This window comes from Rissa tridactyla, chromosome 1 (genome assembly GCF_028500815.1).
Source record: "Rissa tridactyla isolate bRisTri1 chromosome 1, bRisTri1.patW.cur.20221130, whole genome shotgun sequence".
Lineage (NCBI taxonomy): Eukaryota > Metazoa > Chordata > Aves > Charadriiformes > Laridae > Rissa > Rissa tridactyla.
The window spans coordinates 121467340-121483556 of NC_071466.1; the positions used below are offsets into that span (position 1 = coordinate 121467340).

At 36.6% G+C, this 16217-nt stretch overlaps 1 protein-coding gene across 3 annotated transcripts in view; it reads right to left on the reverse strand.

The window, feature by feature from the left end:
* The window catches only part of ZNF654 (zinc finger protein 654), a 37891-nt gene that overhangs the window by 18883 nt on the left and 2791 nt on the right, over nt 1-16217 (reverse strand). The window contains exons 2-4 of one of the 3 annotated variants that reach the window (XM_054206530.1): nt 6960-7105; nt 2365-2446; nt 278-413 (exon numbers count right to left, since the gene is read on the reverse strand). In XM_054206530.1, coding sequence (XP_054062505.1) covers nt 278-413; nt 2365-2446; nt 6960-7105 — 364 coding nt within the window. Of the gene's footprint in view, nt 1-277; nt 414-2364; nt 2447-6959; nt 7106-16217 lie in introns of those variants that run through there. The other 2 variants (XM_054206541.1, XM_054206551.1) reach the window with 2 other exon arrangements.

Below are 16217 nucleotides of genomic sequence, written 5' to 3' on the forward strand. Positions count from 1 at the left end.
CACCTGGATTTGGCAAATTCATTTTATAAGTACCTGCTCAGTAGCCTCTTGTATCTAAGTAATCTGATCTCTGCACTATAAAAGTAGACTTAAAACTACTAGCAAAGAAATTTAGTTTTCTTTCCAATAAAAAAAAGGGACCAGAGCACTTTACTACAGAAATATAGTTAAATCGTGTGCAACACCAGCTGACACCACCTGACCCCAATATCAAAAAAAGCATATAAATTAACACATTTTTCAGTACTCTAAAAAATTAACGTGGTAAATGAAGTACCCAAGTCCTGTGATACAGGCTTTGCTTTAAGAATTGCTTGTAATACTGGATCCTCCCATGGTCCACCATCTCGAATGATGCGAGTCACTAGTTCCAGGTTCATATTTCTGTATCTATTTAGAAGGTTCTGACATTCCTACACATAAAAAGAAAAACAATTAGAAAGAAGAAAAAATCTTGTCTAAAAATAAAGTTAGGCCATACAAAAATATGAATCAAGAAAACCCACGCACGTTTAAAGATCTCCTCAGTCAACAATTCAAGCTACAAATTCTTCTATTGATCAGGCCTACACAAAGCCCTAAAGCAACAACTTATTTTCTCTAAAAACAGTAATACACAACTGGGAAGCCAGAATGCTCCTGTCTTCTATAGGCATGCAGCAAGAGCCTGTCATTTGCATAACAATGCAAAAACACCTTTCCTTGAATTAGAGATATTACTGGCATATGCTGTAGGAGAAGTCTTCACCTCATGTTACTCTGCACAGATTTAGACATGTTGATGCTGGATTTGTGATCCAGTCATGGTGCCTGAATTCTAAGAGGGAAAAACTGAATTAAGCTATGTGAGTCACCAGCCCTCAAGCAACCATTTTTCGCCAAATCTCTACATAACAGAAATTACGCTTGCCTAAAATAATCTGGAGTGTTTTAGCCACCCATGATTTTCACATATGCCAGGTTTCGTCCCCCGACTTGTTACTTGCTGGCAAAAGTGTCAACATTAATATTCATCAACAGTAGAATTTTAATCCCAAGAAAAAGGTATCTAATTTTGAAACAAAAAAAATGCAATGGAAGAATGGCTTCTATGCACATACAATCAACTTCATGTATTTTTTTTGCTGTAAATTCTTTTAGTTTTAACTCATTTTTTTCTTTTATATTCAGATTAATATGTTTGATGGTAAAAACTGTTTAAGTAACTGAAACAATGGTTTTCACTACCAGTTTGATTACGCAACTGATTATCTAGAAAATTATGTAAAAAAATTATGTATTAAAAATATTTTAATACATTCATTGTTTAAAAGTGAAGGCAATTGAGAATTGTAACACAAAAGCACAGAGAAAGTATTATACATCACATTTTTTCCTAATTTCTTTCACATTCATGGACTGTTTTGGAGAAGTCCTTATTGCAGGACTGCCAAAGCGTTCCGTTACTTTTATACAAGAGACCATACCCATGCCTGAAGCTGCTAATGCGCTCCTTGAGCCCCTTCTTCCACCAATTCTAATCAGGCATGTAATTGCTGCCGATTTAATAATTAAGGTAAGTAGTGCTGACACATTACTTTGTAGCAGCAGTAACAAAACAGGTATCAACATAAAAATAACAAAGGGATAGCTATTTCTCAAACTGCAGTTCCACGATCAGTATTAACAGAAGAAACCAGCCCGTTTTTCATGCTTTCTTTCCCTTCAAAGTTTCCTCTCGTGGTGGCACAAGTGCTTGCGTTCTCATGCAGTGAACTCAACTCTCAAAATCAATTCAGGTCAAAAAGACTTATCTAGCAAAAAAAGGCAAGTTTTTAAATCCAGGATCATTCATCTTACGCAGTTGTATACAGCCATACAAAACTTTGCCCCAGTCTAGCCAACAGTACAACAGTTTTAAACAGTTCAAGTTTACACTGACCTGAAGAGTTCATTGACATAGAGCTTCAATTTCAAATTTACTGTTTAAAACCGCAGAGGGAAACTTGGGGTTTCATGTCATGAACTGGTACACAACACTGGATGCCATTAAGTTCTAGTTAGATATAAACAAGCAAAGCTTCTCTCTTTTATACAGGAAATGCGCAGAGTATGTCTTTAAGACGACTGGTATTACAAACTAAGAGAAGTACATTTCACTTAGTCCAAGCAGATTCAAATAGCAATACTGATGATGAATGTACGGATAAATGGCTTTCCCTTCAAATACATTTCTACCAAAAAGAAAAAACAAGAAAGGGTAAGCAAAGCAGCTACCTCCTTTCACTATAATGGCATGTTTCCTCCAGGTTATATATCCACAAAAACTGTCTTTATATGTACTAAAATAATATTAAAGGTTTATATGAAAGTAGGCAACACTACCTGGATTGAACCTAAAATATCTTTCAAAGGATCTTCATAGAACTCATCCTTTCCAAAGAACAGCAGCAATTCAAAAAAACTCCTAAAAAACAGAAGTAATGACAAGTCAACCAAACTAAAAATGTTCATTCAAAAAATGAAACTACTTTAAGTCTATTACTTTTCACAGCACTAAAACCAAAAGTAGGACTTTAATAAGTTCTAGACCTGTGCCCACACCAGACTCACTCTAAAAAGTTTGGCTAATGCCCACACTCTCTAAACGCAACTCATATTTCAAAAACTTTATGTCTGATATTTTGTGCTGGATTTTTGCAGTTAGATGTCCCCACACCCCCCCCAAACACATTTTTCATCAGGCATCAAGTCGCAAATACAATACAGCTATAGATAAGCTAACAAGACCAAATCAGCAATATACCAGGTTATACATAAACACAACTTAAAATCCCTTCTGCCACAGCTTTTTTGTACATTCAGGACATTCACAGTACATGCCTGTCTTCTCCCTCAAGAACTCTTATGTCCTCCATACTTGCTGCTCCCCATTCACCATTACAAAAGTGAATCTTCCTCAAAGGCCAAAGCATTTGTCAGACATACAGCAATTTTGAGGAAGAAAGGGGACAACTGTAAAATTACTATAGCATACGCAGAGTGACATTCAAGAAATAGTAACTTCACACGAATGCAGATTCGCAACAATTCCTATTTTTCAAGTATGATAAGCACTTTCTACTACTAACACATTTTATTTTATTCCATTTCATTCTGTCTTGCCACAACACCCACTGAAGTCTCTCTATAAAGCTGCAGGTTTAAAGGTAATATTAATTTCATATTTCCAAAAAAGACTTTGAATATTATTTTCAGAGAGCGCTTTTGCGCAAATATGCAAATGGAACTACATTTACCTTCTGCGTGGCATTCAAATGAATTCATTAAACTTCAATTTTACCACCAATAGGTTTTTAAGCAAATCAGGCCTATGTGCAGCAACGTGAATTCACAAGTGTTACCTCAAAAGAGGCAGCAGATACGGGAAAAGGCAGGACTAATCCTTTCAACAGCAGCCTAGATTCAAAATTACACATGGCATCCATATTTTCCATCATCTTAAAATACTTGTCTAACATTTTATTTATTTTTAATACAGTGACTGAGACAGACAATCCTGACAGCAGAGTCAGAGAGGCTGGTAAAAAGTAGCTTTCCAGAGCTCAAGTCAATTTAGGTCTTTGCCTACAGAAGCACACTTCCAGATAATACCTGCAACTCAGTCAATTCAATCAAAAACTAGGTAGTTCGATCTCATGGATCTGCAGATAGTTCCAGTGCACCTGCTATTCCTCTGCCTTAAGATTCAGAGAAATTTAATTGCTATTTGGGAAAGGTAACTACCAAATACTGCACTAATATAATCTGCAATTTCTGTTTGAGGAAGTCACGAGCAGCAGGCAATAACTGAGCGACTCTCAGAGGGAAAGACAGTACTGAAAGAACTGTGCATGCAGGGCGTCTTAGAAACAGGACTGAACAGCAAAGGCTTTGGTTTTGTAGCAGAAGAAAACATGAATAATTTTCTTTAAGATTATTCTAGGTGCTTTTCCCACATGAACAGGGAGAACAGGGAGACAGAAAGCGAGAACGTGGAAAACGGCTCCTGGAAGAGGTTCCAGCACTCTTCCAACCTACAGGTTTTTGACTCTTGCTGATGGCAATTTCTTTCCTGAATACAGCATTTAGTCTTTTGTTACTACAGCTCTTAAAACAAAAGGCATATTCTCATGAACAGCTGGACAAGGAACTCTTTTGCAGAACAATTAAATTCACTGCAGTTATCCCCAAATTTAAAGTCAATCTTAAATACGTTTGCAGTTAACACCCAAAGTATTCCTATAAAATGTTTCGGTTTTGATAAAGCTAATTCAAAAGAAGTTAAAGAATACAATTAAGGCATTTTTCCCTCTCAATAACACTTTCAGAAATACTATGCATTAAAAGATCCTAATATTCACATAAACTAAATCAAGTTTTGTAGGGGAATAATGCAAAAGTATCACAAAATTAGCTTTCCTTTGGATTATGCCACAGTAATTTTTTTTCTAACCAATGATAAACTATGCCAAAAGCAGACCTAGAAAATCCAAGATACACATTCACTATGTTCAATGACATATATTTTTCTCCAGATTAGGTCTTTGATTCTCAACTCAAATAAGGAATGAAAAAACAACCAGTACACATATAAGTACTTAGTTCTGAAAAACATTATCTCATTTCATGCTGATAAACAAAATTTTGCAGCATACTTGACTCTCAGGAAAGGTCAGGCATGAGTCATGTCATGATCTGGAAAGCAACCAAACTGGAACTTAAATAAGACAAAACTAGTTATAGTAAATGATGCACGCATCTGTTTTTATTTGCTTTGATTGATTTAAAGAAAATAGGATCTTGAAAAAAATTTAATACTGGACAAGCATAAACTACAGTTTTCTTCCCTATCAATGCACCTCCTCCACACTCTTATCAGACTAATAAAGGAAGCTATCAAAATATTTATGTTTCCTCATCACCAGTCTCCATTCAGTTAAAATTACTATAGTCAATTAGAGCTTGGCCCTGTTATCTTAAAACAGTCTGCAGCATTGCGCATCCACATTTACATCCAGCTTATAATAACGGTGCTTCTAGATTTATCACATCACTACTTTAAAATTACTGGCATCAGAAGATTGCCAAACACTAGCATGCTGGTACCATCATTAAAACTCCCTGATCTAAATGGTAGTACAGATGCTGCTTCATTTTTGATGAATAACAACGCTAGTAAGGATAGGAAATGCCAACAGTCACTACTGTTCATAGTTTGTCGTCTGGTTACCAAGGAAATCTTACTCGAGTTATGACAAGACAGTCAGGCAGATTTTTTGCTCTCCAAGAACTAAGACTTAATATACACCAAATTTTTAAAAAAGAGATTCGAGCAAGGTTTCCCAGGTAACCGCAACTACTACGTCCCAGGATCCCTTTATGACATCATGTGCAAAACTATGCCAGTCAAGCAGAGTCAGAAGAAGAAAATAAGGTGGAATTCTAGAATGGAAGAAACTCTCTATGACTAAACCCAGCTCCAAAACCCAAGATAGACAAGAGTGACAGGAACTCAGCGATCAATTCACTTTTAGCCTGTCAGGAAGTGACCACCCTACATACAACAGATACCTGAATTTCTACCTTTTTTCCTCCCAAGCTTTAAAAATATCAAAAATTTAACCAGTGTGGTTTGAACTTTATGAGATCTTTTTTCTAAAAACTAGTGCGAAGAAAAGAAGAGGTCACCATGTTTTCATGTAACTGCCTGTCATTCTCCCATACCTGAGTATTCCAGTTTTAAAAATTGTGATCTTCTGATTACACAAATAGTCACACGTCAAACAGTTTCACACACACACACAAAACAGTAAGTCTCTTTGGTGAGATTTCAGCAACACTTCAAGATAACATACTCCGTAATCATACAGATAAAGCCTTGACTCCTGCGTAATTACTACTAATAGCTCAAGAACAGTATAAAGGATAAACAACTCAGTCCTCCTGACCAAGTAAACTAAGAGAGGAAGACTAAGAGAGTATTCACTTCAGATGACCAGATGAGACAGGAGCGAGACATTTCCACACAGAATTCTGAACTGAGAAATTGAGTCGTATTTAAAAGTACTGTTCAACAAGAAAGCAGTTCAACCAGCTGGACAAATAAATCTGATTTATTCAAACCAAACTTGCAATAAAGCCACCATTTAGGTTTTTGTCTTATCTGCTGAGAGGAGATCAAGTACACTGCAACTCAGCTAAGTATATCTGACTCAAAGATTTATTTTTTTTTTTTGACTTCCATTCAACATTGAGGTTTTGAAACCTGAAAAGTAGGTTTTCAGAGCAAGAAAAAAAAAAAGGAGACTTATCTATCTTTCAGCCTTCATGTGGGAAAACCACCAATGCATCAAAAAAAACCAATCAAGATTACAGCAAGATTTATGACTTAACAGTTCTTTGTTAAGTTGAATATGACTTTTGGTCAGTTATCTGTATAACAAGTCATTCCCATATGCGTTTTAATGACTCAAACATAAAAATACATTTTTAAATGGACTCATTTATTAAACATTACATGAAATTTATCTTAATGAATACTTAGCTTATTACTTTACTAGAGATAGAACAGTAAAGACTAACTTCTATTTACAATTATGGTGCCGTCATAGGTTGGTCTTCAAATACTCCAAAATAAGATTTTCCAAACCCAAATCTGTATGGTGATCACTTATTGCTTTAGATTATTCATTTTGCCAGAAAACCCTTATGACACAACATTATAATATCTGACTTGAATATCCAACAAGGACACAAAAAGACTAAACTAAATTCTTATTTTTGTATCCTTGGTTATCAGTTCTTGGTTCCATGTAGCTTAATCACCTGGTAAAACCACTCTTAAAAGCTCTGAGGATCTCCGAGACCCTACTGCAATTATAAAAGTAACACAGACTCTACATTGTAAAGGAAGTAATAAAAAAATAAGATGTACTTACAAAGCTAGGCTACTCAATACATATTGTACGTGCTCACATTCAGCTGGGAATGATACACAGGCAGATGTGAAACAACAGAGTGCTGTCTGAAGCACCTGAAGCTGAGGCAAAGGAACCTGCCATCTTCCAGCATAGTCTTCAACAACCTAGTGACAAAAACATTGAAATACATATTACAATAGAAAACCTTCTCTTTAGTCAGAAATAAGTAGTTAATACTGTACCTGCTTTATCTCCCTTCCTTCTCCCTCAGAATTAGGGCTTATAACCAAGAAACCTGACCATTTTGTGTCATCAACCCCAAAAAATAAATAGAAACTTTACATCCTACATTACAAAAGATATACCACAAAGGATCTTCAACTATTATTTTCATAGGGTAAGGCAGGAAATACTTCCTTCTTATATAGTATTACAGAAGATATTACACCCTTCATTTAAACAGAAGTCCTTGTATTGCAAGAGGATACACATTAAAGTCTATAATGATATCCAGACATTTCATTTTAAAACTTTCCAAGAGAGGAATGACTATCCTGTGGTCTTCTAGTCTTTATGTCAGCAGAGAAAGGCACAAACATGCAGTCACCCTTTCTCATCTGATCAAATAAGTAAATTTGGCCCTTTTTATCTATATGATGGAACTAAGGCCAGTTATGCCCTGACTTACAGTTACAAAACTGTATCACTATTTATAGAGAAACATGAAGGTGAAATATAGGCGTTTTAATGGAAATAATGGAGAAAAATCCTTGCCTGGTCATCTAGCCAATCTTATTTGTATTAATAAACGCAGATTTCTGGCACTGCCTTTACCCACATTGGGAGGCTCAGTAACCCAGCACCATCTGGTATTTCTACATGGGTATACCTACACTGAAGTCCTCTGAAAGGTCCAGTCCATTTAGATCACCCTATGAATAGAATACATGGCACTGAGTTCAGCACAAAGCACAGCAATAAAACAGATGTCTGTAAGGGCATCCACCAATTCTGTGACAGACTAGTCACTATGCTGCAGCCCCTCAGCAAAAGGCCCAGGGCGCTTTGGGTCATCTCTCCTCCTTTAATCAACAGCTAAGGCATGACTCATAGGCAGTATTCTCAGCAGAGACTGAAAACCATATTTCTTCCACACCCTGGCACATATCTTACCTCACTGCACTACAGTCAGGCTCCCTTTGCTCACTTACTCTCGCCTTATTTATTCCATCATAACGGCACAGCTTCAACACAGGCAGAAGAGGCCTAGGGCACTCTTCTACAGCTGAGGAAACCTAACTGAGATCTCCTACATCCTGAGAAAGTGAGAAGCTGGTGGGGAAACACAGTGCCATCAGCCATGCAGTAAAGAGAAACATAAACCACTCCCAGCATACAGAAGGAACATGTAACTGCCTTCAAGAAAGCTATGAAGCGCCAATCCTGGTTACACCTGGGCACCTATCTCAAGAGCCAGGCTGGCCAAAAAAGCATAGTTAAACCAAAATATCACATATATCCCTCTTCAGGATTTCTTTTTGACTTAAAAGTCTGAATCCCACTTAGATTTGTCTAATTCCCCATGACCTAAATAAAGGACTTAAAAGTCAGGTTAAGTGGCCTACATTTTTAGTTCCAAAGCTGCATGCCTAACTTTGTTTAAGGCTCTACAACGCAAACAGGCCAGTGTCCCATTTCTGACGGTTTGGTTATAGCTGCTCCAGAGCAAAGCACTTAGTGATAATGGGACTGACAATTATTTTTCTCCTCATCAACAAAAGCTGAGACTGATTTATATTTTGGAAGTAGATTTTGCCTTCCCACCAAATTTATTTTAATAAATCCTGTTTGAAAATCTGTTAGCTTAATGCAGCAAATGTCTAGGTCAACTGGAAGAGAATTAGAAGATTTGCAGGTAAATACTCTTCCTCTTACAACAAAGAATAAACAGTTTATAAAACAGTACTGCCTCACACACCTATTGCAAGTTCTCTGAAATATCTTTAACAAGGTCTCCTGCATCATAAATCACAAAGCCTTAAGAGAAGCAAAGCAGACAGAGAACCACCCTTCAATGGTTTTAGCCTCCAAATGGCCCAAAAGTAAAACAAAAACCTCAGTTCCCACCATGGTGTTTCACAACACGTTGACCTGAGAGGCACAGTATAGATACGTTCATAAATGATTTCAAGCACTGAGACAACAACATTTTGTTATGATACTGATATTTTTTTCCTTGGTGGCATAAAGTGCTAACTGTCGAGAATTGTAGAAAGGATTTATGACAGTGAGTGATGAAATTCAGCACAGACAATTGTGCAGGGGTACTGAGGAACAAAAGAATCCAAACATTTAATATGATGGCCTTCAAACTGACAATTACCACCCAAGAGCAAGCCTGTGTTATTATGGTAAATGAAAAAAATCACCTCAATGCTCAACACAATGGCCAAGAAAGTAAATCAAATATTAGGAGAGTAATAAGATAAAACAAAGCAGAGTGTTAACTGCTCATATCCCCACACCTGTAAAATTGCATGCTGTTTTGCTACCTATCCATTCCTATCTCAAAAGAGAATACAGAAGAAAGCTTCAAAGGAAGGCAAGAAATGCTAAGTAGCAAAATAAATTTCACATAAGGATCAATGCAGCTAACTAGGACATCCTAACTTGAGGATGTAAAGAAACGACAACTGCGGGGGGGAACCAAACAAGGTTGGCAATCAGGATCAAAATAAATTACAGAAGGTAGTTCTTCACACAGTGTGCAATTAAGCTGTGGAGCCCCTTACTAAAGGGATGCTACGGATGCTGAATGGCTACTTGAGTTGAAAGAGGTAGCATGAGCTGAAACAGATATCCACAAAAAGTTACTGACTACAATAAGTTAGCTGAACTGAAAATAGGGGAAAGTTACTGTATTTGCTTGTCTCATTTTTTGGTTAGGCATACATGAACTTTTGATAAGATTCTAGTCCTAATGTCAGTGTACTGGTTCTGCAAATAATCAGCATTCAAAAGACATATAATAAAGGCTCATGCTGAGGATAATAGACATTGTAATCTCAGAAAGGTGCAGTCCTACTGCCCACACCTTATAAAGGCCTATACAGTCCTACTAGTCACCCTTGCTGCATGTACAGAACTCATCTGAACCCAAAGCCCATCCAGTTCAGGAACTAACTGGCAGAGAACAGCCTCTTCTACCAAAAAAAAAGGCCATCAGTCACTGTCTGCATCAGCTCTCTGAACTGGCCCACCACCCTGCCATAGAAGTATCAGAGGTGGCACAGAAAAGAAGACACCACAAAAGCAACACTGCTTTAGTTAGGCAGTTAGTCTGCAACTCAAAGGTATCCACAAAAGATTTACAGCAACAGCCCATCCTGTCCCCCACAACTGGTCAGGAAGAATACCCTTTTTCTGAGTATGGATATGTGAAACCATGCATTTGTCAATCCCAGGAAAAAAAAAAATAGCCTAAAATTGGTCCGTTCTCAGCAGACTTAAAACAATCACCAAGGAGAGTAATGGCTAAACTAAGTATGAAATAAATTCTGAACTATATTGCACGTACATTCTATACGGAAGGGGAAATGTTTGTTTTACAACTCTATGTATACTTCAATGTCTGGTTTTAAGTGTTCTCATGGAATAGCTTTTTCTATAATAGAAACTAACACCTTTTTCTGTTCAAAATACTAAACGTGACATGCTTTGAAACAGGACTGTAAACCAGAACATAGCTAAAGACTTATACTAAAAAGTATCCCCAAAACTTCACAACTTCTGATATTTTACAACAAAAACAAAAGTCAAAGGGACATGCATACGTTCACCCTCGTGTTGCCAAGTTGTGTCATCAGAACACTTCAGAAAAATCAAATTGATTATGCTGCTAGAGTCCTAAATGCTTTATTTAAAGATTATCAGCACATTTTTAACAAGCACATTAATTTCAATATAATGAAGCCAGCCAAACAAGTAGCACATAACATTGTCAAAATAAAGCGCCCTGTTTCTTGTCCACTACACAGTGCAGAAAGCCAGAAGGGAAGTGTCATTTTTATGTGACTTTCTGTAGTGATTTCCCTTCAAGGATTCTGTTAGGGTACAATTTTTATATACTTAGAAGACTCTCCATGCATCATTCCCCCGTCTTTCTTTACATTTTAATTTACTACCACCCAGGAGGAGATTGTGGGTCCTTTTGTCTTCCCTTTCTCATTCGGTACAGATACCTAAAGGGATACTGAGGCATCTTTCTGACACCCCCGCTCCCACTTTACTCCACCTTTCTCCCACACCAATACACTACTTCCCCTTCTTTAATATGTTTGAGTAACTCAGAGGAAAATCCATGATTCAGATATGTCCTGTTGACTACAAAATCAAGACCAGACTTATCGGTCTCCTATAATAAGTTTTGAAGCACACGGCTAAAGCAGCTAACCCCCAAAATAACAAGGTAGCAATTAAAGACTTGAGCCTATGTAAAAACTAATTATCCATGAAATATTATGTTTTAAGTGATGAAATATACATATATAAAGTGATTTGACTATATTCCAAACACTCAAGAGAAATAACATTGCAAATAACTAGATTTGCAAATATGTAGGACACAAGAAACAAATGTCTTGTGCAGTGCCAGACCTGAAGTTGCCACAGCTCTTCCTGTCCCACCTCACAACAAAAAAGAACAAATGCCATCAATTTTAAAGTTTGGTCATGATTAGGATTTTAAATGAAGTTACTTCCGTAACTGTTTGTGAGATCTAACAGTAAAGGAAGTCACCACAGGATTAAAACCACAACAGTTTTGTGAGCACTGCTGTTGATAGTTTTCAGAAAAAGAAAGCTACTTGGCAAATACAGTGGTTGTCATTTGTTATAATAAGCAAATATAGTGGTTGTCACAGAAGAGACTGAAGCAAAAAGGATTTAAAATGTCAAGCAAAAAAAGGGCTTCTTTAAAAAAAGTTTCCTAAAAATTAAAAACCATAATTAAAAACAACACCCATTACAGTCGCCTGTTCACCAGAAGTATCGGATCAGCTTGGATACCAAAGTTCAGTTCTAGAAGAAAACTTGAGTACAAATAAATTTACTCTACTTGGAAATATCAGAAGAAATAACAATACCTTTTTTATTGTCTTTTAAACCTATTTAGTTGATGACGAGCAATTTCATCTGTTTCTGCATACAATCAAGGTATCTGTGTCCTCACAAAAAAGGATTCCATTATCCAATTAGAAAGTAGAAGAGGCCTTAAGATTTTAAGATAACTTAAGACATTATTTAACAGATACAAGTTTAAAATGGTTTCATAGAGTGTAACTAAGAAAAAAGGATGTAAGCAATGGTTTGACTGCAATTCACATGTGAATATTACATAAGGAGTACACCAAACATAATCACACTTCTGGCAAAAGAAAAAACATCACCCAGCAACAGCATGACACATCCTATGAGACAAGTTTCTGCCAAAGCTCTACTCTTAAAGCTAAATGCTTCCCCCCCACCCTTAATCATTGAAATCTCATCCATTTCCTCAGCCTGCTTGAGGCAAGAAAAATAGCTAAGGCTGGGTTCCATATACTCATTACTTTCAGCTACCCAAAGAGCCAGTTTCCATACATATTTACAGTCTGTCACTTGCACAACAGTGAAAACTATATATTAATCCTAGAAAAGCAGTTTTGCCTGTGTGTAGCACTGTAGTAAGTGTACCTGTTTAAGATTTTATGACCGAAAGATATCTATATTGAAAAGAAGTAATACTCCTCCTCACCTTTTGATTAGCACCCCCTAGAGTGCAAGTCAACTAATTTAAGGAATTGTTTTGATTATATATGGGAGAAATTGCAATCTGGTGAATACATACATGAATGCATATGTCCAGATCACCAGTGACATTAATAAAACACAACTTAAGATGTGTTTCAAGTAAAAAGTACAATAAATTCTTTCCCTCATGTGAACAACTGCTACTCAAAAGGACTTTTTGATTTTTGCATTACCTACTACAATAAGCGTGCTTTTTCTAACTTGAAAAAGCTCGTGTAGCAAGGCTATCAGACTATGCTACAGAAGCATCATTCAATGAAGATCCTTCTTTCTAAGGTATAAAAACCTGCGACTCCTTTACAAGTGACAATCTTGATGTATTTTTTCCAAGCAAAAGTCAAAAAGTTATTTTCATACAAAAACTAAACCTTGAGACAATGTGTTAAAAATGGGAGAAGTAGCAATACCAGTAAGTGTGAGAGTGTGAAACAGAAAAGTTACAAAGGAGAAAAACATTACAAAGATGAAAAAAAGTATACAATGTATTCATACACGTGTGTAATGCTTTCTTTTTTTAAGCACTAACTCTTTAATTCCATTTTTAAAACAGGGAGGTAATTCCTCAGGGTAGAGTTAAAGGGACAACAGGCACAAAAGCTGAGGAGAATCCAGTACAAGGAAAGAACTGAGTATTTGAATAAGAAAGACTTTATAATGTTAATGACAAGAGCACTGAAGACTGACTCCTTCAGCCTACCCATCTGCAAATAAAGAGGATGCAATTCAGCTACTATTGTGAATTCTCCCCAAGCAGCTGACTGAAAATAGCCAAATGCACTACATGTACCACAACCTAGTCTTGCATGATAGTGGCTTATCAGGTTTCCCATCATGGGTCAAAGGAAAGAAGAGTGCCAACGCCTAAGCAGGACACCCTTCTTTGCAGACAGGTAAACCCTCATCAGAGCTGAATGCTCACACTTGGCATTCAGCTTGGGAGTAAACACGACCTGGCGCTTGCCACGGCTATTTTCTAAGGATTTCCTTTTAAACCTGAACTTCACTTGAATCTCAAACAGCACAATAGTAAACTCCTAACTGCATGTGCTTGTTTTCACCAGCCAAGCATGGAAAAAAGACCCAATAAATACAGAACACAACGACAAGTCAATATTTAAATTTAAAGTGTTTCAATTGTTGTGGTATTCTTTGATACACAGGTATATTTAGTTACTGTAATGTATGATTTGTCCTTTACAAGCTTTCACATGACTAGCAATGTTATACATTTAAAACCATGCAAAAAGTCAAATAAGTAAAAAAATGTGGCTTTCAACAGTGCTCTCAAAATTTGAGCCATCAACGAGTATAAAGCATATTTATTCAGGAAGCTACAAAACAAAACAAAAAAAACCAAAACAAAACCACCTCCCCCCCCAAAAAAACCCACAACCCCTAGACCACCACAAATCATTACAAGAGAAAATGGGGTGTTAAAAATGTCAAATTATACCTTCTCAGAGAAGGACTATACATAACATATATACATATATTAATATATATTATAGCTTCTCAGAAAACTTTAAAGAAATTGAAGATATCACTTTCCACTACTAATACTCATGTGAGCAAGATTTCTGTAGCTAAACTTTAAAATGGTATATGGAGATCAAATATGGATCCCAAAGGTCCAAAAAGTAGTAAAATAAAAGTCTGGCATAACCTAAATGGCTAGAAAATTTTTTTGGTATAAAATATAAAAGCAACTTAACAACTACTGACTTGAAGTTCAAAGTAAGAGTCAAAATGAAGTACTTTCAAATTAAAGCACATCACAAAAGCTGTGAAAAAGTATTAATGCCAAAAATCAGAAGAACAAACATTAGAGACATATATTTTTCTACCTTCATCCCCACAAAGCAAGACAGAGAACAGTTGAGTCATACACCCCTGTATTATTTTTGTCCACTAAACCAAATCCAGGAAACACTATCTTCTCCAGTGTGTTACTAAATTTTACTTCTTAGCTTTCAAGTTAATAAACCCAAGAATTATTTTTCTAGCAGTGACTCAAGATACCACCAACTACTGTAAGCAAACAAGGCAATCTTTATTTCAGGATGTCAGATCATACTGGAAGGCGGAAAGCTGATGCCACAGTAAGGGCAGATCAAGTAGTGTTTCACCCTCATGGTAGTACCTTCTTACTTTAGATCAAGCTCACCTTGTGTGTATTTCAGTCAGTACCGAACAATGTAAAACAACATCTAGTACAGTTATGCAGCCCTGTGGACAACTACAGAAATGCTGGGAGTAACTTTTAACAGTTTGATAGTACTTAAAAGTTATGAGAAATATTCTGAAGAGAAAATGCGATTTCGAGCTCCTTGATAAAACTATACCCACTTCAAGTGCAATGAAACTATATCCATTTTTCCAGCTCACTCTTAAGGTCTGTTTTCAAATCAAGTAAATTTGGAAATTCATCCTTCTAATTATAGAAGTACTCCCTCCACCTTCATACCAAAAAGCAACTATCTATGCTATTTTCTCTGCCCTTCATCACTTGCATTTCACTCACACAGCAACCTCTCAATGGTTCTGGTCTCTGAGAAATCTCATGAAAGAATTTCAAATTTTGCATATAACACAGGTTGAAATTCGTGAAGCTCTTCCAAATGTTTAGACTGAGGGGGTTTCTGCTAGGTCCCACTTTTCAAATTTGTACCTCCAAATTAGTTGCAGATGCCTTGTTCTTTTGCTTGTCAAAGTTGTGAACCATGGACTTGCTTTTCCCAGAGTGTGAGTGGTTTCAATACACGGCAAACTTCACAAACAGGAAGAAATGCCAGATCAGCAATTTTTAGAAAGTAACATAGAAACAACTGGTGAGATGCGTAAGCTGGGCACTTATCTCATCTTTCAACTGTCTCTTCCCATTCCTAATCACAGAAATCTTGATCTTTGTTTTCCCCATGTCATCAGACTCAAATAACAATTTAAGAAGATGTATTATCCACTTTGCCTTGGAAGATTCAGGCTGTAACTGTACGACCATACACACCTACAATACAAAAATAGTTCCTAGAAACTACACATTTGAGTTTAGAGACTCCACATTCTGACTTCATCTTGTATTATTAAATTGTGATTACACATATATTTAAGGAAAATACTCTGATAATCCAGCCATCTTTTGTAACTGTTACTTAATCTACTATCTGAAAATGAAGTTCAGCTGCAGGACTCCAGGCCTCAAGAGTACTGAACCTGGCTGTTTACAGCCATGTTTTACCTTTCTAACATATTTCAAGGACGAAAGACATGTACATGCCAATGCTTTTCAAGCTCTAAGTCTAAGCCACTCTCTTACTCTTTGACATCAGTCAAGAGGTCTTTGCTTCTGTCTACAGAAAATGGCTCTACAGAACAAAAAGGCTGTATACCTTGTTTCATTTCCCCTGTAGCTCTTAGTGAGAGACATAG